The sequence below is a fragment of the Alligator mississippiensis genome, chromosome 12 (genome assembly GCF_030867095.1).
Source record: "Alligator mississippiensis isolate rAllMis1 chromosome 12, rAllMis1, whole genome shotgun sequence".
NCBI lineage: Eukaryota > Metazoa > Chordata > Crocodylia > Alligatoridae > Alligator > Alligator mississippiensis.
In genome coordinates this window covers 27,482,397-27,496,970 of record NC_081835.1, presented here as the reverse complement: position 1 = coordinate 27,496,970, position 14,574 = coordinate 27,482,397, and the positions used below count along the sequence as shown (strand labels likewise).

The window sequence follows — 14,574 nt, the reverse complement described above, 5'->3', positions numbered from 1 at the left end:
AAAATAGGTTGTATAAAATGAAGGCCTGGGAAGGAGAGATTCTCCAGCTAATGAATGTAGATAAAATGTAAAATGGTGCTTTTTCACAAGGGATGCCTTTGCTGTGCATAATCCATGAGATAAAGATGAAGGGAAAAAAGTATTAGTGAACTCAGTCATCTATTTCATCAGCAACGAGGGTTGTGCTAGTACGTGCAATTTCTTTAGACTGCATTGAACCTGCTCCTGCTACTTCTTCCTTTTGTGTCTGTCAACTCATTTTCATGTGAGCAACCAAGTAGCAGGAGGGTAACAGCTGCTGGGCCCAAACTAGGTTATTCTGTGCCCAAATGAAGATATGGAAACTGTGTGTGGGCACAGTCTGTTCCCAGGAAGCTGCTTGTAGGGTCAGGACTTTGGTCACTACTAACAATGGGCCTGATTGGAAATGATATCCTAGAAGGGAAGCCTCTATAATACAGTTACTACCCCCTGACTCCTCCAGATAAGTTCTTCCCCAACACCAAATAGTGTTACATGATCTTGTTGTTATCTGTCTAGGTGGTTGATTAGGAAATACCTTAAGTTGGCACTCTGTACACTTGAAACCTGTGATGAAGATTATGAAGCCCCCAAAAAGGAAGCAAGTTTTTAAAAACAAATGACTCTCATGCAGATTGGTATTAGCTATATTAGGAGTTCAGTACAATGAGCATTGTACCATGTAATTAAAATTAAAATCACATGTTCCCTGCCAAATATATTGTTGGTTCTTCTTGTGTGTTCCAGGATTGGAAAAGGACTACCAGATAGCAATACACAATTAATGCCATGTATACACCAGTCCCATCTGGCTCTTTCCTGGAAACAAACGTTTAAAAAATTTCAGCATTTCCTTTACAGAGCACATTGACTTATATTAACAGGTACTTTATGTGGAATTCACTGTGCCTCGCCTTGGTTTCCTGTGGCTCACACTGGGGCTTTAAGTTTCCAGTTTCTCAGAGATGCTCTGTACCTGCTGTTCCTGCCTAGTGCAGCTGGAGTTGCAGGTGCTCAGCACTTGTACAAATCAAGCCATAAATTACACAGTGGGCATGTCTACACAAGACGTTTACTGTGGATTAGGCTAATTAGCTCCACAGTAAACAAATCACATCTACAATGTGCAGGGCTATTAGGCTAGAGTAAACTAATAAACTCCACAGCAGGGTAGTACGTATTTTACACATGTAGACGCTGATGCAGCTGGCTGGGGCATGAGGGTGCTTCAGTGCAGGAGCTGCCTGCTAGCTATCCCCTCACTGGAGCACCCTTATTCCTCAGCCAGCCCCTCCACAGCATGTTGAGGCAGGTCGGAGCAGTCCCAGGCTGGCAGGTTGACCCTGCTGGGCCTCATAGTTTCATAGTGCCTAGTTCCTGCCAGCCAGGGCTGTTCGGACCCAGCTCAATGTGCTGTGGTCCCAGGCACATGTTCAAACGGTGCGCTTGGGAGAAACAAATTCTAGTGCAGTAAGTGCCCAAGTTCATTGTTCCTCCTTAATTGCCTGTCTGGACATACCTGGTGAATAGTAAGAGATACTTTGCAACCAAATTTGCAGTATAGGATGTTTCTTTAGTTGAATTTTTTTAGGTTGGTTCTCTTCACATGGGATTCTGCTCTGTTCCATATATTGCTATCCTAGCTCTGCTTTCCAAACACTTATGATAGCCTGTGAAAGAATGATGAAACAATGTGACATAGATGATCCTGAGTATGTATCAAGTGCCATGTTTGATGCCATGTTTGCATTTAGAACTATATTTAATTTTATTATTTGTAGGAAATATAGGCAGCAAATATAGTAAATTATAACAAACTATGGGAGTGTCTTTATATTTTGACTAACTTTCAAGAGGGTTGGTTACTGTTTGGTGTGTTGTTGCAGGCATGGTAGGATGCTTTTCTGAACAATCTTGTTCCATATCATTTGTTTTCTCAAATATACCCAGTACTCTTCTGCAGAAGGTCTGATCTGGACTTTCACCTGAAAAGTCAAAAGCAGGACCTAGGGGCATGCATGCTTCCTGTAGGTCAGAGGTACTGGGAAAGGCTTTATTTGCTGTAGGAGAGAGGTAATCCTTGATATTGATTCCTCTGATTAACTCTTCAAAGTATTGTTTCATGGAAATCTTATACTTTGTAGGAACCTGACAGAATGAGCTTCCTTCTATAATTTGTTCTGTTTTTTTCTTGAATTTTTTATCCTCCTGAAGAAATTGTACTGAATTTGAATGCTGTTCCAGGAAAGCTTTCATTTGTTGATAAAGCTGCATGGGGGGTTCAGTTCCACTTGATGCTGGTTGCAGTTTCTCTAATTTTGTATAGTAGTCTTCCTGTAATTTTGCTTTTAATGCTGCAATTCTGCAGCTTATTCCATTCAGCAAACTGGTCCCAACTGTATCTATCATCACCTGGATGTCAATAGTACTGGATGTGAGTCCATTGATAAGCTTTTCTGCTTCCTGTTTTAAAAGAGTTCATGAAAATTTTTCTTAGTAGCATCTACAAGTAGTATTGAAATAGTTTGAGATGACAAGACTTAACATTTTCAAGGATACTTTGGAATCTAGTTATAAATTCTAAAATTGTTTCAATTCTGCCTGCTGTCAATGCTCAAAACCAGTTACAGATGTAAATAATTGTGGCCACACTTTTGAACACTTTGAGTCACTGCCTGACTTACTAAACAGATAAGCTGCAGGCCACTTTTCAAAGTCAGTCCTTTAAAATGATTTCCAATGTGTCTTATCCTGGGAAAGTTGGGAGTTTTCTTTCCTATAAGAATCTGTGAAACCTTACAGTTTATGCTCTACTTTGCTTTACTATGGGTATTTCCCATGCTTCTAGGCTTCACTGGTTGCCACATGGGGCTAGGAAGGAATATTTTTCCCCTCCCATTGTGACACATCAGGGGGTCTTTTGTCATTAGAGTGTTATGCCTTGTGGTTGTTTCCAAGGTGACTGTATAGTCTTACAAATGGGTTAGACAATGGATGTGTATAGGATGGTTTGCATAGGCATGATCCTGCCCCTGATAGGGGGTGGGGGACTTGCACTTGGTGGCCTCTGAAGGTCCCTTGTAGCCCTACTTTTCTATGATTCATTGGGTATTTATGCTCAGTAAAGGACCAGGAGGGACAGAGAGCATGGGGAGAAGCCCTGAGAAGGAGCAGGGAAGATGGGCAATTGTTTAGGTTTCCTGGTATTGAGAGCCTGAATGTTGGTGTGGGTTCTGGGTGGTGGGGGGGTGGTTCTCTTAATGCCACTGCCTGGCTAGTAAGCGATCCTAGGCCTGGTGGATCCTAGAACCAGTGTTTCTAAGTGTATTGGAAATAGCTAGACTTAGAAATTGGAAGCCCAACCAGGCAGCCTCTGGGCCAGACTCTTTTCATGAATCTCATATTTTAGTATAAAAGCAGATCACCACAGAGCAAGTAGTAAATTTACACCTAGGGGCTCTTTAACCTCTTTGTCTTAATTATTTGGCCAAGCTCACAGAAGGACTGATGAGGCACAGCCAGAATGTACTTCAATGCTTACTTCACTGAACCCCGGTATCTCATATAATGTAATCCTCTACTGAAGATCTACAAATTGACTGCTTAGTATCCAAATTTACATGCACCTGACTGACTTTCTAGCAGACATCAAGGGATTGTATTCAATTAATAGAATATGAGGCAAATAAGTCACTTGTACCTTCCTAGTTTGTGGCCTGTCTTCAGATTTCTGAAGCACTTGTGCAACGCTGCGGTGCTCCTGGGTTCCAAAGAGTTTGCAGATTGCACCTATTGGTTCATCATCAGTCACACATGTCTGAGAAAAGAACACACCAACATCTGGTGTTATTGCAAGATTTGTTGGTCATTCAAGATTTGTTGGCCCAGCAGTTGGATGGGTCTGTCTGCTAAGTAAGTACTGGTACAATTACCAAAATTAAATATTCAGAATGAAGCTGAAGAAGCAAATTTGTATTATAGCAACAGTCTGCTCCACTGAAATCATCCAATGGTAAATTAACTATTCCTTAAGCCACATTATACTACACCCCCAAAAACAATATTCCCTACATCTCAAAAGCATTTGAATAGCACATGTTGGAGGGAGGCTATATATATTGTGTGTATATAATATAACTTTTAATATTTATATGCCCATCAAGCCTTTATTAGTTTGTCTTGCATTATGGCAGAAATAGGACTCAAGGAGATGTTTGAAAGAAAATAGTGACTTAGTTCAGGGAAGGGGTTTCACACATGAAGGAAGTCCCAGAATTGTGTTAGTAAGAAGTTTAATTACCTGGTTCTTGAAGCTGCCTTTTTTGGAATGGTTGAGGTGACACGGTAAGAGAGAAAAGCAGAGATGTGTGAAGGATTCAGAGTATGAGAATAAGAAGCAGTGAAATGGGAAGTAAGTGGAAGGATTCAAAGTGCAGGTGTAATTCTTTAACAAAAATTGGACAGTGTGTATCTCATGAAAGTGCATGCGTGTGTGTGGTTTTGTTTAATGTTTTCTCAACCACTAGTATAAAAACTATAGTGGCTCTTGATGGATGTCCAAACTATTGGAGTGAGGCTGTTGTCTTGAGCTAAATAATTTAATGATTGCATTTTTATTTCATTCTTCTAATAAATGGCTGCTTGCTGTGTCCATGAGAGGGTGTGAGAAGGCTACTTCAGCAGTCCAACTGCAGGAACAAGCACTTGCTGAGATTTGCTTCACTGAAACTTCTCTCATGGTTACAGTTGAGCATATGTTTGTTTAACTTGCTAAATTGTGATCTTTGAATAGCTCCATGGAACAAAGTATAACTTGGTGTGACTAATGGTGGTATATTCTGGCCCTAATTGAATAATTTCTTGAGGTGCTTAGAAAATGTAAAGCCCTAAATAAGTTGTGATGACAATAATTAATAATAAATGATTATGATGATTTGTGGTGCTGAGGCTGATTTTTAAGGGGCAGATAGTTCTACTCATTGTGAAAAGCTCTGTACTGATTAGACTGTTCATCTAGATGAAAGTAATTGTTTTGGGTAAGATTTTTCAGATAGCAGGCTTGGCTCCATTATCTCTTTTTGTAATCTACAAAAATCAAATGATCTGATTGGTTGTCACTAAACTTTTATAAAGATAATAGCTTGATTAGACTACAGTACTCCACTAAACTAAGTACATCTTTTTTCCAGTTTATGCTAAACACCTGAAACAAATTTACTTAGTAAACAGCTAAAGGGAAAATGTAAAGTCATACCACATTCATATATTCCTCATGTTTTTCACATACTTGGGACAGCTGTTTTTGCTCCTGGGCACGAATGTTTTCAAGTACATCCTTAAATTTTTCAAGTATGCCTTCAACCAGAATGTTTCTTTGTAATCCCGGTATTCCTCTACCCCTTAAATATATGACCTAAAAGTAAAAAGGTTACACAGGTTTAAAAGATGAAGATACTTTTCTACTGATCTCATTTGTAGGTACTGTAAACAATACATCAGCATTCTTTAATTAGGATTTATATTATTATAATCTTGAACTGAGGTGAAATACCACATCTTTGTAATCCAGACTGCAGTTTCCTTCAATTATGTAACACCAGGCCCATTTTCCAAATCTCACCTTTGTGTGAGAGTGTGCAGAGCGCACTGTGAACCGGAAAGAACTGCATTTGTTCTTTCAAGTACAGAACTTTGCTCCTAATATCATACCCCATACACCTTTTCCCCCCAAAATGGGTCCTCCAGAAATGCGGCATGTATTTTTAGCAAGGAAGTTGAATTTTATCGTTTGCTGGAATAGAAGCTGGATGGACTAAAGCAGTGGTTTTCAACTTTTTTCTTTTGCAGACCCCCTTGGATATATTGAATGGAAGTGTTGGACCCCTTTGAATTGTAAGTGTGGGTATTCCCATACTTGTCATTGATCATAATTATCTTTCACAGACCTCTTAGACATAGTCTGCAGACCCCAGGGGTCTGTGGACCACAGGTTGAAAACCACTGGACTAAAGTAAGCAGACATTGTGACAAGATGGCTGCCACTTCCCCCTGGGGCTGTAAAGAGCTTGGCAGAGTCCAATGTTAGCCCTCTCAGAGCTGCTAGTGAGATAGTGGCATTTTGCTGAAGAGTCACCAACCTGGCTGAGGCTGCCTACCCCTTGTAACTTGACACTGTAGTCCTTCAAAGTTAGGAAATGTCTGTCTATACCTGACATTTCAAATGAGAGAGACCCTTTGACTACAAAGATGACAAAATGAATGTCCCTACTTACTTTCCTGCATATAGGACAGCAGAAGTGTCCATTGACATGAGTACAGTTCTGGATAGTGAGTATCTTTTCCAGGCATTGCTTGCAGAAATTATGAGCGCAGACCAGGACCAGTACTGGTGGGGTGAACAGCTCCAAGCACACTGGGCATGAAAGCACCTCCTCTAAAGCCTCCATTGCATTTCTTCACCATGTGAAGAAAAGTATGACCTAGAAGGCTCGCCTCAATAACCTCCTCTAGTAGCTATTGCCATCCAAGCTCTAGAACATTTCTGAAACCTCTGTGACAGCAGCTCCGTGGTGACAAACATCAACAACTTCCTTTTTTGGAATGCTGATATTTAGCTGGCATTCTCGTGTCTGATCACACCGCACATATGCTAATTATTGCTAAAGTAGCCCAGAATGATCTTGTTTCTTTTGGAACACAGGAGTTTTAAGTATAGTAAGTTGTCTTGGACATATGGAAGGAGGACAGCATCAGTGTCAAATAAGATAGCTTTGCTTCTAGATAAAATACATTTTTTTATGGAGCAGACTTTCTTTGAAAAAAAATCCTGTCCTCAACTGACTTTTAATTTTGCATTGTCTTCCCCTTCCTTTCATTTGTCCATCTCGGGTCACTTTTTCTTTAGATTATTTTGGAAGCCTCAGCAAATAATTTTTCTGTCTCTGTGTCTGTTTTCCTTTAACTGTTCTTTGTAATCGGGAACATATTTAAAATTCACTTAAAGAAAATTGAGTAATTTTATAATATTGAACGCTTAATAAATACAACTTTTGATGAAGTATTCTGACAAGAATAAATTATATTTTGGGAGGTTTACTGCTAGATATCAAGCTTCAATTAAAGTCTTTATAGAAATAATCTTGTAAGATTCAAAGGGGCAACTCTTATTTGTTGTCAACATGACTCATACCTTCATCAAAATATGAACCTTTAGGCCCACATTCTGCTTTCAGGCAAGGATATCAAAATACTATCAGATGCATTTTATCTGCCATTAAGACCCATAGCAAGTATTAGAGACCAAAACTGACTTAATGCTTGCTATAGAAACCTTTCATATACTTTACTTTAGACAATTAGATAAAAATGGTAAGTGACGAAGGAAAATTGAACTATTTGCACCATCTTTATTACAGTTGTATGTGTCTATTTGCTGAAAGGTCATGTCCCTGGACCACTTTCATTTCTAAATATGAAGTCAGTGAACCTTTGATTGTGTAAAATCTCAAGTTATTTATTTTTTCTAGTAGCTGGATCAAGAGTAAAAATCAAAAGTAGGGTTTGGTTCTCACCCTGTTGCTGACTTTCTGTAGACCATTGGGTAAGTCACACTTATTTCAGCATGATAACATTTAGGATAATTAGTCACTGCATAAGAACTGTATGACTTAATTAATTTTTGGCACTTTGCAAACCTGAAATGAAAGAAAGAGTCACTTCATTTTGATATGTAGGGTATTTCCCAGTCCTTGTTTAACTATGTACAATACAGACTTTGCTTTGTCATTGACTCTCCCTAAAGTTTGGGCTTTTATTTTCTTTATTGATCTCCCTAGGGGCTGATGATAAAATTGTAACTACTTGAGAAGCAGAAACATATAATGGCCAGCACATTGCCCTTTTGGGAAATTAAAACCTGGTTGGCACAACACTCATGCTACATCCTTTATTAGAATTACCTTAACTTCAGCACAGCTATCTGGACATTGATTACAAATCAGTGCTCAGCTCTGCCTCAGGGAGAATTGGTGGGTACTGTGCTGTACTGCAGTTGGAATTCCAACTTTAGATTCAAGAGCTTGCATTCAGGCTTCCGATAGACATAAACCTCAGTCAGTAGTTAATGAGAATTTTTTTTTCTGTTTTTCTGAAGGTAAACTTTTCCTACAGAGAACAAGAGTAATAAATAGAAGGTGGCATGCTAGGAATTGTGGACTAGAATGTTTAGTCTGACTGTAGTGTGCTCAGAATTATCAAGTAACTGATTAAATTTAGAGAATAAAATTTATAGTCCTTCCTACTGTATCTAAAATCCTCCTTTGTGTCTTAAAGACGTGATCATTTGATGGGGCTGGCACTGGCTAACTTATGCTCTGGTGGTTAAACATGAGAGCAAGAAAACCAGGCTCCATCCCATTTTCAGCCCCTCATTTGCTGTGGTTCTTGGATGCATCTTCCACTGTAACTGTTCATCACTTATTAATCTTTAAAATGGCAATAATGTAAAGTGGCATCAGGATTAATTACTTTTTAGCACCTGAAGCTGTTGGGCTTGCCTATACATATGCTTGTTGACGTTCTAACTGGAACACTGCAGTGTTGCCACAGCATCGAGTGTATTAAACCCCCGTGCATTTTTAAATGGCCACGGGGTGCTTTAGACCTTTCCAAATGAGGTTTAGATAAAGTGTCCTGCAGCCATTTTTAAACATGTGGAGGCTTAATACAAGTGACAGCAAGGCATTTTAATTAGAGCAGCTGCACAAGAATCACTCTAATTAAAATGTCCCATTCCCCCCCTACCCCCCCAGGTCATGTATAGGCAGTCAGGGTATTGCCTAAGGGTCTGATTGATAGCCAACTGGAGTCAATGGATGAACTATAGTGATGGGGTCTATGGAATGACTCATCTTATTCAGCTAAGGTACACTTAATGTTTGTTTGATATTTAAGAGGATATTTATCAATGTTTATTCTGTTTTAAAATGAAGATATGTATCCACTCCATAATGTGCTCTGTAGTTTAATTTTCATTTGATATGTAGATCTTTTGAGAACTATGTGCTATTTTGAATGTAAATACTATCACCATTACCTATAAAAATTATTCTATGAAAATTTATATTATGAGGATGTTTATATGTATTTATAGGTATTAATCTCTATAAAGTTTTATCCTAGCATTTAGTTGATCTGGTGTTCTACTCTGTGATGACAGTACTGTGATTACAATGACTTTGGAAGGCCCAACAGGTAAGTATATAAAATACAGTAACCAGTATGTTGCCCTTTTATAGTGCTGATACCTGACAGCCATTGCATTCATATCACACCCTTCACTTCGTAATAACTACAGTCAGCCACAGCTATCAATAAAGTGAGCACAAGTCAGTGCTCAGCCTGGCGTCAGGAAGAGCTGGTTGGTTTTGTGCTGTGCTGCAGATATTTTCTTGGGTCCAAGACTTGGCACTGAGGCCTTAGATAGAAGTAAATGATTTCTTCCCCTTTCCCACTCAGTTATGAATGGAGTTATGGGACCACAAAGGTTTCAGGGGAATTCTCACTGGTGATTTAAAAGACTTCTCCTGTCTCTTACCTAGGTAACTCCTATACAAAACAAAAAAGAATCCTGGAAAAAATCTTACCCCAGCATGCTTCAAATTTTCCACAGGATATCTGCAGAGATGCTTGATTCAACTATAGTTCTGATTTTCCCAGATAATGTTTTCATCAGACTTGACATTACTTAACATTGCCTTTTAGGGAGCAGAAGAGTTCATTGTCTGTCACCTGTTTTATTCCTGAGACCTTACAATCCTTTCCAGCCACCAAATGTTCAACATACATTATTTGTTGTCAGGGTAAAATTTCCTTGTAGTTAACTCTTATTAGGGAATTGGGGGAGAGATTACTGGGATCTGGCTTGCTACCTGACTTTAGGAAAAGTTATTGCAGCTGAAAAGCAATATGGATCCAGTCCACATAGGAACTGGTTCTCTAGGGATAACTTCCTAATCCATTCACTCCCCCATAATATAAGATCAGTAGTTTTGTTAATGTTGATTCTACTTCAAAAACAGAATAAAATTAGTCCTTGCCTGAAACACTTGACTTGCTGCTAATGTTTCCATGGAAGGGATATAGTGTTTGTTGCCCATTGGAAGAGGAGAGCTTCTCTTATAAGTTAAAAATCTAGCTAGCATGACAATCTTGTCATACCCTCAGTAGGTCACAAATACTCATGAATGAGCTAAAGCAGCTTGTGTATGATCTTAGGCCACTATCTAGGAATTTATTAAATCCTGTGGTGCATAATCTGGTTACAGACTTGTCATAAATAGGGACCTACCAAAATTGGAATTTCACAGAAATTGCAAAATCTGGCATTGCCTGCAAAATCAGGTAAGACCTGTGAAATCCAGGTGGCAGGGGGAGTGGGGAAACTTACTGAAAATAAAATGCTGGCTCCCCAGAGGGAGCCAGCAGTCCTCATGGTGCTGCAGCCTGGCCGCACAGCCCACTGGGAGAACAGGGGAAGAGAGGCTGCCAGCACAAAGGGGAGCCCAAGATGGCTGCTACCTGTACCCCTCCTCACTGATTGATTGAGAAGGCTACCTGTCATGCAGCCCTACCCCCACAAGCAATTGGCAGGCAGGGTTGGGGTCATATGGCAGGCAGTCCATGGTCAATCAGTGACAAGGCGTGTGACCACAAGGTCCCCTTAGCCACAGGCACACAGGGACAGGGGGAGAGGTGCCACAGTCAGCCCACAAAAATGGCAGCTGGCACCATGATCACCCCCCAGAATAGGCCAGCTGTCTCCTTGAGTTGGGTAGACCTCTAGTCATAAGCATGTGCTGGCCTGCAGCAGGGATAGTTTAACATTGTGATGCTGCTTTCTTCTGAAAGTTGATTTTCTTTGTTAAAGAAATAAGGATTCTGGGCTAAATAAAATACCTTGATTTGCATAAAAAATTAACTGCACCTTAGTTTAATTTTTGTTTTCAGTGTGTTCCATGATTACAGTCACTGCATTGAAAGAGCAGTTTCTATTAAGGTAACTCAGCCAAATGCTTGTTCGAGAGCAATATGACTTCATTTGAGCATGTCCTAAGTGGACTGTACACTTTCATATTATGTTTCTGCTGGAGAGTTGTTAAACACAGCTATTATGCAAGACATGGAAGCAGTTCTACTGACATGTCCAGCTACAATGATCACACCTATGTAGTGCCATAGCAAGGGGGGAAGGAGAGGGGGGAGTGGGACAACCATCCCAGGCGCCAAAGCAAAGGGGTGCCAACAGGTGCTGCCCAGCCAGGGTGGGGAGTGGGATGGAGCTACAAGCGTCTCATTTGCGGGTGGGGGGCACGGGGATGGGGGAAGGACATCTGCTGCTGCTGCATGCACTCCCAGGCAAGCTTGGGGGGGTGCCCCCAGATCTGTGCACAGGGTGAGAGTGGGCTGCTGCTGTGGGCTTTGCCCCAGGTGCCAAACTTTGTTGCTATGGCACTGCACCTATGTCTGAAAAATTCCCAGTCCCTGTTGCAAGTAAGGGGATAGAGCTATTTTCTAGCTCGGTTACCTTCCTATGTCAGTTAATTCTCTGCCTAGCTAGTGACCTTAGGTATTTATGTAGCACCAGTCACCATAATGAAGCAAGATGGATTGTCACAATGAGATTCACTGTGCAGTTCTGGCGAGGTGAGATTAGTCGGAACATCCAGTCCAACCCCACTGTGTCAGTTAAATTCTCCACTGCATTAATCCCATTATGAATCCATCTAACATATCACAGAGTCATAGAAAAATAGGGATGGAAGGGACTCCTAGAGATTACCTAATTCAAATACCCTGCTCAAGACTGGATCCTGTCTGTCTAAACCAGGCTTGTCCAACATATGGACCACAGGCCACCATGCGGCCCTCCAAGCTGTTTTCTGAGGCCCAAGGTGCTGCAATGGGAAACGAAAGTAAACGCTGTACTTTCATTTCGGGGAGGTGATGTGATACCACTTCCTGTGAGGTCTTTGAATATGGCTTGCAGGCCCACTGGGTGATAAAAGTTCATGATCTGGCCCCACATTCAAAAAGATTGGACACCCCTGGTCTAAATCATCCCGGACGAATGTCGGTCTCACCTATGCTTAAAAATTGCAGTGATAGAGATTTCTTCTTGGACTATCAGAGGTATTCCAAAACTCCCTGGTGGTTTGCTGAGTGAAACTGAGGGCACATCCAAGTAGGGTCAAGAAGGTAAAAATACAAAACAAGTTCTCTCAAACAAAATGGTCAGCAGCACAAACAAACTAATGGGGAACACAATAGTCTGACCTATTTCTGCACATCTTGGCTAGTAGAATCTCAATTGGTACTCATTAATCTTGGATTGCATTGAAGATTTCCCTTATGCCTACATGTCCCTTCTTATTAGAGGTCTGCATTGGAGGACCAGGACTATATGAAGTAAATGATGACTTCTTGGCAAGAATGTATCGCGCATATTATTTTGTGTGTGTGTGAGACTGTTGGAGGAGAAAGGTAAGTGTTTGGGTTGAGTAGTAAACATAAAGAAGCTCAGATGAACATTTAAGTTGCTGATGAATTTCACAGATATCCATCTGGGCAGCTGTATGTAAGCTCTGTCCCCTTAACACATTGAATGTTGTGCAGCCTGATCGTCTCTAAGGAATTCTTAATTCCCTTCCTTTATATGATGATGTTCTTGTTGCTTTATATTGGATTTTCTGCTAAATATTGGAATGTGCTATGTGCACTTGTTCCCATGTTGCTCACAGTTGTCTTAAATGTGTTTATCCATTAATTGCTTTGGGCATTGGTACAGTATTTTGAGGGACTCATTAGACTATATCTCCCTGACTGCACAGAGGAATAGAATAATAAACACATGTACATTTGCCACATATGTGGATGAGCAAAGAGTCTCCACCAGGCAGGTTGTATTTTAGTATCAATTTGGGCCTTTGTTTTTTGGGTAATAAGATGCAGAAAGGGTTAATACTGCTTCCATCAGCAGTTGCAGTTTTTGAGGAAGAAGATACTCCTAACAGAACAGCAAACAATTGTGTAGCTGTGTTTGGTGTTTAATTGTTTCTATTTCATATGAGGTATAAGAAGAAAGCTCTAACTCAGGCCAATCCATGTATCTGCAGCAAATTAGCTGCTGCCTTTCTGCACTGCACTTCATCTCAGATGAAGCTTGTTCATCTGTCACACAGAAGTGTCATTCGTCATTCAGCAGTTAGCTTGGGGCTCAGCCCACTCCTTGCCTGAGGGTGCAGTACTTCAGCAGGTGCAGGGTTTCCAGTAGAGCTCTGGAGCAGGACTCTTGCCTTTGGGATGGGCATGACTGGAGATTAGTGTCTTGCCTATACTTTTTTAAGGTTTGGGGTTAAACTATGCTGTACCTGCAGCCTTGAACCCATTTTCCTAAGTTATAAGACCTCTCTCTGGAGAGAGAGGTTTGGAGCATAAAATGCAGCAGTGACATCTCTAGTGTCATGATAATATTGCTCTGTCTTTGCACAGGGACTGTAGGGGCAGCTCAAATACCTCTTATAGGCTGACTCTGTTTATAAATGCAGCTGGAGCATCCCATGTGGACCAACTGATTCTTTAAAGACCCCAGCAGTTCCTTGTAAGGAGAACATTCCCAGCCTCTGAGGAATGTAATGCCCCATAATATATAACATAGATGTTCTTCATCTTCTTTTCCTCTAGTAGAAGGGGAAAGGCCAATAACAGTTGATGTGATAATGCAGCTGTGGGAAAGTTGAAAGCAATAAAGGGATGAGTCAGCCTTGGGATTTACTGATGTTCTCCTTGCCCAACTAAGTGCAGAAATGTTGTGGGGTATTCAGGAGCCCTGGTCTGCATTATTTGGGGTTCTCCTGGAATGAGTACCATGGAACTCCTGCAAAGAAGGAAGGGAGGAGGATTCATACCAATTTTTCTGGCAGATGAGTTTAGGTGTGTGCTGAGAGAAAGAGAAAGTATGTTGGAATCAGGTTGGTGTGAGAATAATTTTCTTTTTCCCCCCTTTTTTTAATGCTCACATAACCCCAATCCCTTCCTCTCTTCAGGAAGTACAGATATTCTGTGCCTGGCTTGTATGCATATTTCAGTGTAATGGTGGAGGGATACGAAAAGCTCGAAGGTATGGCCACACTGTGTAACTGGCCTTCACAGGGTGGGATGCTCTCAAACACACCCCTGTGCACTGCTTCCACTCACATGTGCCAGCCCCAGGAATGAGGTCTTGAAGCTGCCGTGAGGGGTCTCCCAAGTGGGTCTCTTCAGGCCACTGGAGAAAAAGTCTTGAGAGTAGCCAAGGGAGAGCATCCCCAGAGCAGCTTCAGTGCAGAATTTCTGAGTTTAGCACATGTGAGTGGGAGCCAATGGGCAAGAAGTAATTGAGCTCATCTCTATGCAAAAGTACCAGGGTGTAAAGACTAGTGCTGACTGCTTCCTGAAATACAAGACAACTTCTTTGATGTTGAGCATTCCTGGGGTACCAGACTCTTGCACTGTGCA

The 14,574-nt window shown here is 41.0% G+C and overlaps 1 protein-coding gene across 3 annotated transcripts in view; it reads right to left on the bottom strand.

Moving 5' to 3' along the window:
- Positions 1-678: 678 nt before the first annotated feature.
- Positions 679-14,574, bottom strand: part of LOC109285091 (E3 ubiquitin-protein ligase TRIM63) — a 28,249-nt gene continuing 14,353 nt past the window's right edge. The window contains exons 1-4 of one of the 3 annotated variants that reach the window (XM_019495408.2): positions 6,294-6,578; positions 5,276-5,434; positions 3,722-3,838; positions 679-2,484 (exon numbers count right to left, since the gene is read on the bottom strand). In XM_019495408.2, coding sequence (XP_019350953.1) covers positions 1,864-2,484; positions 3,722-3,838; positions 5,276-5,434; positions 6,294-6,467 — 1,071 coding nt within the window. In that variant the 5' untranslated portion in view covers positions 6,468-6,578 and the 3' untranslated portion in view covers positions 679-1,863. Of the gene's footprint in view, positions 2,485-3,721; positions 3,839-5,275; positions 5,435-6,293; positions 6,579-14,574 lie in introns of those variants that run through there. The other 2 variants (XM_019495409.2, XM_059715866.1) reach the window with 2 other exon arrangements.